The sequence below is a fragment of the Lycorma delicatula genome, chromosome 11, assembly GCF_047948215.1.
Source record: "Lycorma delicatula isolate Av1 chromosome 11, ASM4794821v1, whole genome shotgun sequence".
Lineage (NCBI taxonomy): Eukaryota > Metazoa > Arthropoda > Insecta > Hemiptera > Fulgoridae > Lycorma > Lycorma delicatula.
The window spans coordinates 44,167,412-44,184,676 of record NC_134465.1 but is presented as its reverse complement, the minus strand read 5'-3'; the positions used below and the strand labels follow the sequence as shown (position 1 = coordinate 44,184,676).

Below are 17,265 nucleotides of genomic sequence, written 5' to 3'. Positions count from 1 at the left end.
CCGTATTTTTTTATCACACCTCGTTTATCCGAAAACGCTTTGTTGTCGAGTTACGGCTAGCAAAATATTTCGCGCGGATTTTAGTTCCCCCGGTGAAATTTCAGTATAGTAGGGGTAAACGTTTCTTATGTTTTTTGTCCTGAAAATTCTAATAAAACAGGTCCCACAACTGGATTTTCCGTAGTTTTCATGATATTCAACGTAAAACAGAAAAATTAGGTGACGAAAATCCAGTATCAAACAAGCTACACAGTGGTGGAAACATTACCCCCCAATTTTTTTTGTTTTTTTGGGTTCCTAGGTCATGAAACGTCAAGAAATAAAAAAAAAACAATACCCCCATTATTTGAATAATTATATAATACAGAGTGATTTTTTAGTCCTGTTAGCCAATTTTAAATGTAATTTAAGAAAGGGAAATTTAGGTGGAAAAAAAATGTATTTTTTACTAACCAAAGAGGTTTAATAAAAAGCTATTACTTACATAATTGTTAAAGAATATGCTCAAAATGCCCACCCTTTGCGATTATACACGCACGGACTCTTTTCAGCATATTAGCAGAAATTTTAAGTCGCATTGGAAATATTGACTTTAAGTTCATCAATAGTGTGAGGATTGTTTTTGAAGGCCTCGGACTTAATATGGCCCCACAAAAAGTACTCAGGAGATGTGAGGTCTGGGGACCTTGGAGGCCATAAACCCTTGCTTATTATTCGATCATCAAACAACTTTTATAGAAAATCAACGGTTTCTTGAGACGTGTGGCATGTAGCCCCATCTTGCTGAAACCTGCAATACCGTTCTTGAGGTTCCAGGAGGGACACAAATTGGCGCACAATATTCCTGTATACTTCACCGTTTACTGTCTGTTCAAAGAATATGGGTCCGACTATACGATGACGAGATATCGCACACCACACACCAATTTTTTCAGGATGCAAAGATTTCTTGTAAAGCGTTAGGATTTTCAACCGCCCAAATTCGACAGTTGACTGTTCACATAACCGTCGAAATGGATCCAAGCTTCATCACTAAAGAACACTGTATTTAAAAATTTGATTGTGTTATCGTTTACGAAAGACCTAAACCAACGGCAATTTTGCAATCGCTTGTTTAAATCTGGAAGCTAAAGCTCTTGGACTAATCGTACGCGATACGGATACAAATTCAATTTTTTAGCAGCTTTCTGAACACTTGAATATGACAAACCGACTTGCGTGGAAAGTTTTCGTAAGCTTTTCCGTGGAGAATTGAGCAATCTTGTTTTCACATTCTCTAAAACGTCATCTGTCAAGCGAGTTGGTCGACCGTTACGTCTTCTGTCGCAAACTACCTGTCTCTTGAAATCTGTTTGTTAGCCTAGAAATTGACATTTTTCTAGCGGAGGAACACCGACAAATTTAATTTGAAATTATTCTTTTACACTCGCTTACGATTTCGTAGCAAAATATTGTTCAAGAATGAAAACTCGTTGTTCTATGGTAAAAGACATTCTGTTCGTAACACGACCGGAAACGGCACAAAAGTTTACACAGCTCAAGGAGAATCAACTCACACTGCCGTATCTATACCGGTTGAGTAGCGCTACCAACTTCGTGTCACAAAACAAAATTTCCCTTCTTAGAAAAAAATTACCAGACATTAACAATCGGGTAACAGGACTAAAAAATTACCTGCAGTTTCCTTCTTCAATCATAGATGCTAGAAAACTAAAAATTGTTATCTTACGTTGAACCACGTCATTTGTGTCTCGTATTAACAGATTTAAAATATTTTAATCTTTAAAAATAAATAACCTTTTTTCTTTAAATTAAATTTCGTTCATATCATGTATATGTATATCGCTGATCTGGTTGAACTGTTTAGTCATTCGGAAAGTTCTGGGTCGAATCCAGTCTATTTTTCAAATAATATAAATTTCATTTTCAATCACTATTATTAAATTTTTAAATATTTAATTCGGTAATTAAATCAATTATTTTGTAAATCTCAACTATTTATTAGTTCGTACAAAATGAAAGGTAAATAAGTTTTGGTTTGTTAATTTAGGACAAATTTAGAAATTTACAGAATAATTAGAAAAAGATATACTTTACATATTTTATTTTATAGTTGATTATTTTTATAGTAAGCCTTATTTTTATGTTTTTTAGTACTTTTAAAATTTATTTTTAAAAAATGATCATAGAATTTATTGAATTTTTATAGGAATATAAAACTGGTTCAGGTGTACAGGTCTGCATGTACATTATGTCTACGGTAGCAATTTGTATGGAATTTCCTAGTATGTTATTTACGTTCCATTGTTTGCTCCTTGTGTATATGTGTATATATATATATATATATATATATATATAACATATATGACTATAATTGTGTTTTTTCAACTAATTTCTAACTTTTTTTTTTCTTATTAATTTAGTTTCCGAAAATTAGTTTTGTCACATTGTTTTACACAATGTTCGTTTATCCCACTTCTTATTACAGTTGTATGTCTATACTTTGAATTCATTATTTTTTATTTTACTTTACCTGTTTTCGTTGTTTTTATTTATTTTTTAAAAGTATTGCGTATTCTGTTTAAAATAGAGTATCTCTTTCCCCGGTTTTTTAACCAATTTTCGAAGAAGGGAATGATTCTTATTCCATATTATGAGTGCTCAATTATTTTATTTTTCGAGAAATTTCGTGTTGTGATTCCTTTTTTAATTTTTCCCCATCATCTTTTGTATATCTTCAATAAATATATAAATATGAGTTGTGCAGAATAATTATTTAATAGTAAACAAAAATTACAATCAAAAACTATTTACATAGCAATTTTCGGATATATGTCTTTATAAACTTTTTTCCATATTTCAAGCTTTAGAATCAATTCCCAAATTATTTCCCTTTCTTTTTGAATCATTATAACGATTATCAAAAACGTTTAGATCATAGCTGAATTTACAATGTACTTTTTCCTTAATATATTTTAAACTTAAATTAGTATTAATTATAAATTGTATTTATAATGGGTAATAATTAAAATTTTGGGGTACATAAATTAAAATCCAATAATGTGTTAAACAAAGATGGTACGCCGATTTATAATACGAAAGGTACAGTCGATAGGTGGGTGGAATATATTGAAGAGTTATACGGAGGAAATTAATTAGAAAATGGTGTTATAGAAGAAGAAGAGGAAGTTGAAGAGGATGAAATGGGAGAAACAATACTGAGAACTGAATTTAAGAGAGCATTAAAAGATTTGAATGGCAGAAAGGCTCCTGGAATAGGCGGACTACCTGTAGAATTACTGCGCACTGCAGGTGAGGAAGCAATTGATAGATTTTTACAAACTGGTGTGTAATATTTATGAAAAAGGGGAAGTTCCGTCAGACTTCAAAAAAAGGTGTTATAGTCATGATACCAAAGAAAGCAGGAGCAGATAAATGTGAAGAATACAGAACAATTAGTTTAACTAGTCGTGCATCAAAAATCTTAACTAGAATTCTATGCAGAAGAATTGAGAGGAAAATGGAAGAAGTGTTAGGAAAAGACCAATTTGGTTTCAGGAAAAGTATAAGGACAAGGGAAGCAATTTTAGGCCTCAGATTAATAGTAGAAGGAAGATTAAAGAAAAACAAACCAACATACTTGGCGTTCATAGACCTAGAAAAGGCATTCGATAACGTAGACTGGAATAAAATGTTCAGCATTTTTAAAAAATTAGGGTTCAAATACAGAAATAGAAGAACAATTGCTAACATTTACAGGAACCAAACAGCAACAGTAATAATTTAAGAAATAAGAAAGAATCCATAATAAGAAAGGGAGTCAGACAAGGATGTTCCCTATCCCCGCTACTTTTTAATCTTTACATAGAACTAGCAGTTAATGATGTTAAAGAACAATTTAGATTCGGAGTAACAGTACAAGGTGAAAAGATAAAGATGCTACGATTTGCTGATGATATAGTAATTCTAGCCGAGAATAAAAAGGATTTAGAAGAAACAATGAACGGCATAGATGAAGTCCTACGCAAGAACTATCGCATGAAAATAAACAAGAACAAAACAAAAGTAATGAAATGTAGAAATAACAAAGATGGACCACTAAATGTGAAAATAGGAGGAGAAAAGATTATGGAGGTAGAAGAATTTTGTTATTTGGGAAGTAGAATTACTAAAGATGGACGAAGCAGGAGCGATATAAAATGCCGAATAGCACAAGCTCAACGAGCGTTCTGTAAGAAATATAATTTGTTTACATCAAAAATTAATTTAAATGTCAGGAAAAGATTTTTGAAAGTATATGTTTGGAGTGTCACTTTATATAGAAGTGAAACTTGGACAATCGGAGTATCTGAGAAGAAAAGATTAGAAGCTTTTGGAATGCGGTGCTATAGGAGAATGTTAAAAATCAGATGGGTGGATAAAGTGACAAATGAAGAGGTGTTGCGGCAAATAGATGAAGAAAGAAGCATTTGGAAAAATATAGCTAAAAGAAGAGACAGACTTATAGGCTACATATTAAGGCATCCTGGAATAGTCGCTTTAATAATGGAGGGACAGGTAGAAGGAAAAAATTGTGTAGGCAGGCAACGTTTGGAATATGTAAAACAAATTGTTAAGGATGTAGGATGTAGAGGGTATACCGAAATGAAACGACTAGCACTAGATAGGAAATCTTGGAGAGCTGCCTCAAACCAGTCAAATGACTGAAGACAAAAAAAAAAAAAATCAGAAATTATTAAAAAAATAATTTATTACGTTATGAATCCTACAAACTCATCGGCAAAGATATAATACTCTGATATAAATGCGGAATAGAAAATTTTATATTATATTATTAAAGTTCCATTTATAAATATAAGTTATTTCTCGTGGCTAATATTTAGTCAGAGGGTATATTTAACTTTTATTTTTAAAACATTTGTTCATTAACAAAAAATATATTATAAATTCGAAGTAAAAGAATTATAATACAAGTAACCGGGTTCGAATCCCGGTCAGGCATGGCATTTTTACACACGTTACAAATCATTCATCTTATCCTCTAAAGCAATACCTAACGGTATTGCTTTACTTTTACGTACTTTACATACCTAACGGTCAAGCTACTTTTTTACACTTTAAATATTATTCAGTTATTTAATTCTACCTGTGACGTCACAACATAGCAGTAGTTTAGAGAATTTTTGTGGTAGGGTTGCGATTTCGCAAAAACTTGTTTTTTCAAATATTATTATTTTTTAATCGTTAACAAATGTGCTTAAGAAAAATACGACATTAATTAGGCGAAATCTCGAGATACTTCGGGTGACCTTGCTATACAACCTCACCTCCTTGACCTTTTTTTAAGTGAAAATTTAATTGCATCAATGCCTTATATATAGAAGTGCCCAATTTTGATCAAAATCGGTTCAGTAGTTCTGGAGATATAAGTACTACAACACCGAACACGCACACGTTCATACAAACATTAACATCCGGAAAATTTCTATCCGGTTATTTTGTGTTTCTTAGGTGTCAAAACGGTAAGATCCGGTGAAAACCGCGTACGTACAATACTTTCCCTTCTAGAGCTATAGCGGTATCTAGGCGGGAAAGTAAAAAAAAGTGAAATGACAATATAGCCAGATTTTTTATAGATCTTGTTTACCTCGGTTAAAAATAATAAATAATTAAATTTGCTGATTTAATTTAGTAGACTTATTATTAAGTTATGTATTGAACCTTTAAACAAAAGCATGCGGATAAATCATAAAATTAATAGTCTAATTTGTTTAAATTACACATTTTTACATACATAAACACTTACACACACACACACACACTCTCTCTCTCTCTCTCTCTCTCTCTCTCTCTCTCTCTCTCTCTCTCTCTCTCTCTCTCTCTCTCTCTCTCTCTCTCTCTCTCTCTCTCTCTCTCTCTCTCTCTCTCTCTCTCTCTCTCTCTCTCTCTCTCTCTCTCTCTCTCTCTTTTCTCTCTCTCATATGTGTTTACATATTTCGCGTCACTACTAATGTATTCCCTCTCACTTTCTCCTGTTTATTTTCTCTTTCCTATTTACTTTATTCCTACTCTGTTTTACCTTTGTGTACCTTTTTATATGTTGCTCACCTTCAAAATAGTTTGTTTTATATTATATACCGGAATGTAAAACAATTTTAATCTGTTAATAATTTATGAAATACAAACTTATTAAATAGGTTATTAGAGGAATAGACATTGAAAAAAAATTATATGTTTGTGCGCGCGAGCTTTTAAATGGATGGAGTTAATAGGACACACAGAGAGGGTGTCCTATTTATAAGGGAACGAAACGGAACGGAAGTGTGGCGGGAGTATCACCATTTCTCCCTACGAATCGCAGAGCCTGGACATTGTCCCTTGCTGCTGTATGATTCTGTAATCGGGCGTGTTTCAAGGGTTTTTTTTAATGTCGGTTATAGGTTTTAAGTTTTATTTATGGACGGATTTGGTGATTTGCGTTCTCATCCGTTTTGACCAGCATTTTCAATTTATTACTGGGTCTGACCCCGCGGGAGACTAAGCTTTTTGAGCCTGGTGCTCCCTGCGTGATTCCCCTTCATACCGTCCGCTTAAGTCCTTTCGGTACTAGCACCTTATGGGCTACCAGGAATACGCCAAAACGAGGCCCTAGTTGTTTTGAGGAAGCAATGCGCCCCATTCTCCGGAGGGAAACGCATGTGCTGATTAAATTAAATTGTAAGTTTTAAGGATTGTGGATAAAAGTTTTAAGGGAGCGACTTACTTAAAATACTAGCTGCAGGGCGTGCCTACGGCACGTAGCTAGGCTCTTCGGGCGGGCGACGTCTGGAAGTGGGATTATTAGGTGTCCAAAATTGATTACCTCTTGTGTAAAGATATTTGTTCTTGAATGATGAAAATTGATATAACGAAAGTTAAATTAGAAATTTAACTCTAGAAATTGTTATTAATGAATCGGGATTTTCCGCTAGTGATCGGTACATTCCGGTGCTAAGCTAAGGGGGACGCACACAGATATAAATGCCGTTTAGTATGGTAGGATAAATAATTAAAAAATTAAGATTTGATTTATAATACAAACGATTTTTTGGAACTTTTCTACTTCTTTCCTTTAGGAAATGCAATCTTGTACTATTGTGGTATGTCTGCCTTACATCAAAAAGATTCTGATTTTGAATCTCTATCTGGAATGCTATTTTTAATACGCTAAAGATTAAATGTTTTGTTATTACTGGAAATAGGATATATCTCAGCAAATCATTCTTTTCGCACCAAGGAGTTGAGTATATTATGATCATTATTACTGTTACAAAAAGCATCATTTACACTTGTTTTTTAACTTCAGTGTGTGTGTGTGTGTGTGTATGTGTATCTGTCACAGTTTTGGCCAAGGGATGGGAAAGACAATGTTAAATAACAAATGAATGTACATAATTGCCCCTATTCAGTATAGAGCAGCGCAATCTCAAAACCTTTTTGATCGCATACCTCTAAAACAAAAATAATCGTTAGCTGTACTCCATATAACATATATATATATGTGTGTGTGTGTGTGTTTGTGTGTGTGTGTGTAGTAATAAAATTCACCTTGCATACCCACTGTGGTACATGTACCCCACCTTAGTGATCTCTGGTGTAGAGAAATTATTTATTACGTTCAAATCCATTAAATGACACCATTTTTTTAACATTTAAATTACAATTTTTATTTGAATTTTTATATAATTGCTTTTAATACAGATTTTATTTATTTATTTTTTACATTTCAGGAAGTATAAAATATATTATAATGTCATCAGGGTCAAGTTTATTATAATAAAATAATAATGTAATATAATACATTAAATATAATTACAATTATAATAATTATCAATTTATCTAATTATAATTTTTATGATTATTGTTATTGTTCATTGTTCTAATAAATTACTTTATTATTTATCATTGTTATAGTTATTATGTTGTTGTTATATCCTGTTGTTATTAACATAACAACTGTGTATCAAATGTCTCAAAGACATTTTTTATCTTGTTCTTTTCTAAAAATAATAATGGTCTTATATATTATTAATACAAATAATGTATTTTATGGAGATCGGTTGGTTTTTTAATTCTGTTTAATCATGCTGATAATCTGTTGAAAAAAAATATATACATATATATAATGGAACAAGTTATTCTTTCTTTAAATTAGTTATCAATTTTTACACCCCCATGTATTTTATTTTTTGTTGTAAACTCTATTCTGTTTTTTCTTTTTATGGTAATGCGTCCTACACCTTTTCTTAATTTATTTGTATGTATTGTGAGAATTATAATGGATGCTTTTGTTTAATTTTAAGTAGCATCAACAGCAACAGTTATTAATCGCCTATAAATGATAACAGTATAAATAAACCTGAATCTTATATAATATTTAACTTGATCTTGATTGATCTTTAGGAACTGGTCTATTTAACCAATGGTTTTAGTTATTACCATTTTATTTGGAATCATCATTATTCACTTTCCAGAATGCTACTAACTTGTATGTTCCAGGTTTATTGTAGAACTATCAGTTTGTAATCGAATGCAATTTATAGACTAATTCGTGATCTTTTTATTAAATATTTTTAATAACCCAATTAAAATCAGTTTTACCCACCGGGTCGGTCTGGTCGTAAACTCATCACAAATCAACTTATTTTGAAGTCAAAGTTCTCAGGATCAAATCCTAATAAAGGCAATTGCTTTTATTTGGATTTGAATACTAGATCATCGATACCAGTCTTCTATGGTGGTTGGGTTTCAATTAACCACACATCAGGAATGATTAGCCTGAGACTGTACAAGACCGCACATTTACCGATACAGTTACATTACACTGATAAGTCACTAATGACTTTAATTGTTGATGCAACTGTAAATAAAAGTATTTAAAAAAATAATCGGGTTTTAAACAAAAAAATCTAATGTTATTAAATCCACAATAGTTTAAGAATCTAAAAATAATTTTTATATATATTTATTTGAAACAGTATTTCACACATGAATAACATAAGGTCACATTATTGAAGAATATTATATTCTTTTGACAAGTAAATATTAATAATAATTTTATAAACGATGTAGATCACTCTCATTTTGTATGAAATAATGAATTCATTATAAAAAAAAAACAAGCATACACTGATTGATGTTATTGTAAAAACAGTGTTATAATCATGATTTTATGGAAAATCATGATACATGACTCATTAACAACTGTTGAAGTATTACTTCCTTTATATCCCCAAATTTTTCTCTTTTAGTCATGGTGTGTGTTTTTTTATTTTGTAAAGGTAAAACAGTATGAAATTTAATTTTATTGAAAACCTGCATAAGATTACGGTATTAAATTGTGTACTGGAAAAGGCACAACAGTATATAGTTGGAGGAAAACAGCTAAAAAATGGAGTAGAATATAAAGAGTGAAGTATGTAATGTGTTACTGTTGACAGATTAATAATAGTGGGTGTCATTACAATTCAGTTATATCAGTAATGGAAGGGAGACTTCATTGATAAATATATACTCAAATAATTCATATTAACGTCTTCTGAATTGTGATTTATTTGTTATACATATCTCTTCATATTACCTCAATATTATTTCATGTGTTTATATTTTAAACAATTAATTGGATTAAAATTTTATCAATTTTTTTCAATATAATTAATCTTATATTCTATAACACTACTATCATCAATATTTTACCATGCTTTCCCTTGATCCAGACAAATGCTAGGGTGATTCACTTTTTTTATACATAAAGTTTTTTATATATAACTACATAATGTATTTTTATGTATCAGAATAAAAAGATTATTTATCTATTTACTACCTCGTAATGGCTACAGCTGTCAAAGAAAAGTAAATATTGCTACTTTAAAACAAAAAACTTTACAAAAAATGTTTACATATATGTTGTTCTGCCAAATAAAAGGATCTGCAATGCAAAATTTCATAAAAATCAAAAAATGAATTTGGATGTTATCGTCGAAAACCACAATTCGTCAGATGAAATGCCTAGAACTAAATTAAAATGGGATTTCACTTTGCTAGTTCAATTACTTGAAAATCATGTGAGATAAATTGAAAAACTGAAAATCTTTTAATAAGTAAGTAAAATATTTTTGAGAAAAATCGTACTAGAAGGGAAATAGTAGTGAGTTCTATTAATATACTAAGCTTAATAGTTTTTTTTAGAATGAAATAGAAATTGAAATACATTAGCCTGAAGTTTTTAAATGTAAAATAATATTCAAGGGAGTTAAAAGTAGGGGAAAAAATTTTTGTTTTCCCAATGAGGAGGTTGGCAACATTGACTTCCGTGTAGTATTCATAATCTCATAAGTCTTGTGTTTGCTGGAGAAATATTTCAATGTTTAACCCTCTGCTATTGTGAACCAGATTAATTTATAACGAGTGCTACTACTATCTACGTACATTAAAAAAGAGATTAAAGCAACAATATGTTTTCTTCTTTCAGAATTTAAGCTTGCGAAGATTTTCATAGAATTAAACAACATTATGACGATAGTTGTTTTAAGTTAAAACAGTAATTGTGAGTGGATGCATCATTTTAAATTAAGGTCAGATTTCAATCTACAATTAACAGATCATTCAATCATTTAGATAGTACTTCCATATCGATGATAGATTTCAATATCAAAGTTGTTAACCGAATGATTCATAATGTTGATCAGCGAGTCAAAATTGATGAATTGCAAATTTTTTGAATGTAAGCCACAGTTCTGCATATTCAGTCATCTATGAGTAAATAAATTTTTTAAATTTCTGTGGTCGCTGAGTTTCTGGTGAACTGATAACAGTCATGCACAAACAGAATTGTATAAAAATGTCAAAAAAGCAGTTGAAACATTATCTAAATAAAAGAGAATCATTCCGATATAAAATTTTGGTTCACATACATGAAGATATAAAAAAACTTTTTATTGAGTAACTAAAATAGGGGGAGGGCGGGGTGATTTTTCTGTTGAGCTTTTGATACATTGTGTTTTAAAATATATTTATGACCAACCCCATGGGTTTTGATTTTTAAGAAAATTTGCAATGACGTTCCTTGTTTATAAGTGGATGCCATACACGTTATAATTTTCTATAAGATTTTCTGTTACCAAATGGAAGCTGCTATGTTTCTTAGATAGGGAATGGAGAAATGTGCCAGAAGGGAAGTCTCTATAACCAAGATACTGCTAATAATATATTTTTTCCTAAAAAAAATGTGATTTTCTTCTAATCTTATAATCTGCTGACTATTTTTTTTCATTGATTGTGAGTAAGATACTTTATTCTTTCACTTTTCTCCTCCATCTCTAACATTTATCTCTGAGATTATTCAACTATTACAGGATTTCATCATGCCTTTCTTTGTACATTTAAATAAAAACTTAATCTTATATTGTGATTTTCAATAAACTCTAATTTTTCATTTTCCTTTGGGGTATTTAGTATATAAAATTTTTAAAAATACAAAAAAAAAATCACAGGGGTATAGTGGAAGTACTTGTTCAGTAGCCATCAGTAAGTAATGATAATGCCCTTGGAATTTGCGCTTACTACATAATTAACACAGTAAGATTATTTTTGCCTCTTGCTAAACCTTTCATAATCAGTTACCATTTACAATTTCAATTATATTTTAGTTTAACTCTTAAAATAAATTAAATCTCATTATACTGTTCAGTTTGTTAAATTTAGTATAAAATGAACTAAATATAGTGTTCGAAGAATAGTAATAATAAGTTTTATGTTTCGTTACACATGATTTTGTTGAATGTTTTTTTGCAAACAGTAACTAAATAACATTCATTAATTTAGCGTACTAACAGCAAAAACTTTTACAATGAAAGCTTTAAAATCCTAAACATTTTTAGCTGTTTCTTGAGTTGTGATTTCTTAACGCAGTTCTTACTCCAATATTTCCTTATTTATCCCCAAAACAAATATAAATTTTAGATAAATATTTAAAAACAAAAATTAAATAAAATCATTACAATACCAAAAAATTGAAAATGAAGAAAAATAATGACAAAAAATTAACAACTGTATAGTAAATTGTATTGTACATATAAACAATATGTTCTTTACGTTAACATTTATTTTATTCTATAGTTATTTATTTTTTTATAAAATTTCAAAAAAACTTATGATGTGTACAATAGTTTTTTTTAAACAAATGTAAAAAAATACAAAAAAAACAAAAAAAATTACAAAAATTTATTTGATTACATATAAAAAATTATTTTTTAAAAAAGCTTTTATTTAACTAATATTAATATTAACATTAATAAAAAAAAGGAAACAAATTAGAAAAATTCTCTAAAAAGTAAAAAATAAGAATTAAATCAAATTGAAAATTTTAAACAAAAAAACTATATTAACAAATATAAAAATGCACTGAAAAGTAAAAAAATAAATTATATAAATATCTAATAAATAAATTTTAAAATTAAAAGTAATGAAAATATTTAGTTAAATAAAAGCGTGGTGCAGTTTTTATAATTTATTTAAAACAACACAACATTTATTTTTACACAATTAATCTTCATTTTCATTTTCAATAACGACGCGAGGAGGCGGAAAGGTCTGCTGGAACCTCTCCAGTTGAGACTGACTAGCTGCAAGTAACAATCTGGGAAAATGCACCCACTCGCTTTCTTTGTACATGTTCTCACATATATGAAGTTCATCTTCAAATTCTGGTTGTAATCTTAGCCAAATTGAACGCACTCTTTCCGCTAAAAGGTTCATTTTAATTAATTATGAATTTTTATTTAATGAATTCATAATTACAATTACAATTATAATAATGATAATAATTAATAATTTTTCAGATTACCGTCAAAATTTAATAATTTTTGCAAGATTTCTAAATTTAATTTTTATTTTTAATCTTATTAACCCGTAAAGGTCATCTCTGTGCAAATTTGAACCATCAAAGAATTAAAACTTGAGTTATTTTATTACAGATAAATAAAGTATATACATATACTAAACAACCTCATTAAACAAAAAATATATTTTAATTCGAAAACATTGTTATAAAAACTGCGCCACGCTTTTATTTAACTAAATATTTTCATTACTTTTAATTTTAAAATTTAATAATTATTACATTTATTTTTTATTTATTGGTTATTTATTAGATATTTATATAATTTATTTGTTACTTTTCAGTGCATTTTTATATTTGTTAATATATTATATTTTTTTGTTTAAATTTTTTTTTTACTTTTTGAGGGTTTTCTAATTTGTTTCCTTTTATTATTAATGCTATATTAATATTAGTTAAACAAAAGCTTTTTTAAAAAAATAATTTTTTATATGTAATCAAATTTTTTTTTTGTAATTTTTTTATTTTTATTTTTTACTTTGTAGTCTTAATGAACAATAAACTTTTTACATCCAAAAAAAATATTCTTAATAATATTTATATCTGAATATTATTGTTTGTTCAAGTTTGTTTGTTTGTTTATTAAGACTAAAAAGTAAAAATCTTTATTTTTACACATCGAAGTTACATACGTGTACCAAATTTAATTCATTTTCATACGATAGTTCATGAGAAACGAAAATTTTCTACTAAATGCATGAATTTAGCGTAGGGGTAGCGCGTGGGGGTGGGTCATATCAAATTCCGACAACGTAGTGCTGTATTGTCATCGAAGTTACATATGCGTATCGAATTTCTTTGATTTTCATACGGTAGATAAAAAGATATACCATTTGCAAGATTTGATTATAACTAAAGCAAATTGAATAAAAGCTTATAAAAAGTAATATGTATAATATATGTTAATGTAATCATACTGTTTATAGTACAGTTTATTACACAGTTGTTAGTTCAATTTTTTTCTACTAGGTGGTAGTTACATGTAAGAAGTGCTTCATTCAAAATAAAAATTTGATCACATACAGCAAACAAACCGATGCACAATGCTTCTTTTTACAAACAAACTACTTTGTTTACACTTTTAAGTTTGTTTCTACTTTTAACCCTCGTTGTTTTAATTATGTTTATAACAGCTGGAAAGTTAAAGTTTTACAAAAAAAAATGTTAACATTTTTTATAAAAAACATACATAATATGAACTTTCTGTGGAGTTTAAAAGAAACCTCACATAGTATTTTTTTTATGGAATTGAAATTTTTAAGGAATTTCTGTTTTTAAAGGTATTTAAAAAACATACTTTTCTTATCTGTATATAATAATATTGTCAAATAAAATATGGTGTTGCTTTAAAGGTTCACAGAACTGTTAATTGGTTTTCATGATAATTATTGACCCACAGTATTTTTGTCTTAAAATTCAGCAATTATAAAACATTTATTTATGTCAGTTGGATTTATTTTTTATTTCTTTATATATTTGGTGCAGTTATTTATTAATAATTTCATTTTGTGTTGTTTTTTAGCGTCCGGATCAGGATCTGTGATTGGGCGAGATCCGTTACCACCCAGAGTGAACAACGCACCAACTGTAGTGGACAAACCACCTCCTCTGTCACCATCCCCGCTGTACGTTCCTCCACCAGGACCAATACTTCGACAACCAGACCCTGATCTATCACATAAAAGGGTGAGCACAAATTTTAACAAGTACATTTAATTAAAGTATTTGAGTTTAAATAACATTTTAATTTTTGCTTTTTATAGCCCTTAGATTCTTACAGTATTATATGTGGAATCAAATGCTATTTTTTTTTTTTTTTTGTTTTTTGTTTTAATTAAAATAAATACCTTATTAATCTTTTATAGTTAATTTTTTTTATTTCTGTTATTCTTTATTATTTTGTAGATCCCTAAAGAATATTTTAATTTATGCTTTATTTTTATATATCGCTACATGTTTCTGGTGTTGTAATCTTTGCCTTTAGCTTCTATTTATTATATTAAATCCTTTTGATGTTCCTTTTCATATATTTTTTCATCAGTATTCTTTTTCTTCTTATTAATAATTTTTGTATTTTTTATCCTTCATTTATTTTAATATATTATTTTATCTTCGGTTGAATTTTTTGTATAAATTAATTTCTCTATCATTAAATTTTCCATACATTTTTATTAATTAAACATTAGATCTTTTATATTTTTTTCTTTTATGAGGATAATAAACTTTTGTTTATTATTTCCTATAATGTGGCCCTTACAAAAACTAATTTATCATTCTGTTATCTTATTTCATTTTAAAAAATTAATTACTTACAAAAAACTATATGAATATATTTCATTCATAAAAAAATATGTTATACAGCACATTCAGTTTATATAATGTACAGAAGAATTATTCATTAACAGTAATAATAAATAAACAAGTTGAAAAATTTAAATATCTAGGAGAAATAATACAATTATAATCCCCTGGAAAGATCTATTCAGAAATGAAAGTAAATAAGATGGAATTAGCTTATCAACTAATAAAAAAAATCCCTTTCTTTTAATACAGAATTTAGGCACTATAACGTGACCAATAAACAAATCACAACACTTGTATGCTGCAGAAACAATGATGACAGTTAAAGAATTGAGAATGGAAAAAATAGTTATAAAAGAAAAGGAAAATTTTAAGAAAGATTTTAGAATCGCAAATGTAAAAATAATCAAAGTAGTATAAGATCAGATGAGAAATTTACTAGAAATTAATGTACTCAGTAAAAAAAAAAGAATATTAGGTTTTTATGGACACTTAAAAAGAATGGAAGACAACAGATTAACAAAAAAAAAAAAAAAATGTTTAATTACAGTATTGTGCAAATTGATGTGAACAAGATTATACAGAGTGGTCGAAAAGTTGCATTACAGCCTATTATTTCAGAAGTTGTAAAGCAAATGAATCATTTGGATACACCAATGTAAATTAGGTATGAGGACCCACTTTTGGGGCATAACACAACAATGGCTGCCATTTTGAATCATTGTCCATTTATTTTGAACAGGAAAGGGATCATGTGACGTATCAAAACAGATTGAAATTTTACCAGGAATTCGTTTCTTCAACCAGATTTCCCAAAATGTCATGGAGTTACTGGCATCCAAATTTGACACTGGAGGGCTATATGATGTGTTCAATATGTCAACCGTTTTGTTGAATGCATATCTCCAGACGCTTAATCCAGTCAGCAGAACTCACAGAATCACTTCTGGTGTGATTTGTGTGCAGCACAGCATAATTCTTTGTTGCAGATGGTGAACATCACGAATCTTCTCTGCGTAAAGAAGTTGCTTCAAATGCCCCCACAAATAAAAGTCCATAGGTGTGAGGTCGAGTGATCTTGGTAGCCATTCCACTGGGCCACACCAACCAATCCATTGCCCAGGCAATGCACATCGAGCCACTGACGAACATCCCAAAGTATGGCAGATTAAATCTTGTTGAAAAAATGAAGGGAATGTTCCATCTTCATTTAAAAGGGAAGGAAAAACAATGTCTCTCAGCACATCCAAGTACTGCACAGAATGAAGGGTTCCATAGACAAAGATTGGTCTAACCACATGAGTACCCCTTATCCCACACCACATCATAATTTTAACATCTCCAACAACATTGGATGGGTCAATTCAGTGGGGAATTTCATCACACCAATATCGGTGATTCTAGCAGTTCACCTCACCACTGACATAAAACATTGTCTCGTCACTGAATAAGATACTCTGTGGGAATGTAGGTTGTTCTGATATTTACTTAATGCCCATGTACAGAACTCGACACATCTGTCTGGGTCATCTTCAGAAAGTTTTTGCAGCATTTGCATCTTAAATGGGTGCCATTTGTTGCTATGAAGAATACGCAGAATGGAGGAACGACTAAGACCAATTTCACTTGCAAGACGTCGAGTGCCGCGTTGTGGGCGCCTTGCAAAGACAGCTAAGACCATTGTAGAGGTTGTCTCATCACTGGAAGATTTGGGACGACCACTATGTTGCCTGTAGGACACATTTCCAGTTTCCTTGAATTTGGATATGAGACATGTACAACAGTGTTATGCAAAATCGGTGGTATCTCTGGGTGGCGCCTATCGAAATCACAACGAACTGGACTGCAACAACTGTACTGCTTTGTTCACTAGATATCAGGATCACCTCAATTCACTCTTCCTTTGTCAAAGCCATCATATGTCACCTGCAAAAGAATAAGATTTTCAAAATTTTGGATGCCAATAACTCTTACACCGTAACAATTATGTGAAATCTGATTGCAGAACTGTATTCCTGGTAAAATTT

General features: G+C 29.6%; 1 protein-coding gene across 3 annotated transcripts in view; it reads left to right on the top strand.

The window, feature by feature from the left end:
* Nucleotides 1-17,265, top strand: part of LOC142332611 (uncharacterized) — a 643,294-nt gene that overhangs the window by 546,004 nt on the left and 80,025 nt on the right. For all 3 annotated transcript variants that reach the window (XR_012758351.1, XM_075379149.1, XM_075379148.1), the window contains one exon: nucleotides 14,460-14,623. Coding sequence is in view for 2 of the 3 variants with exons in the window: in XM_075379149.1 (XP_075235264.1) it covers nucleotides 14,460-14,623 (164 nt within the window). In the remaining variant the exon portion in view is untranslated. The remainder of the gene's footprint in view (nucleotides 1-14,459; nucleotides 14,624-17,265) is intronic.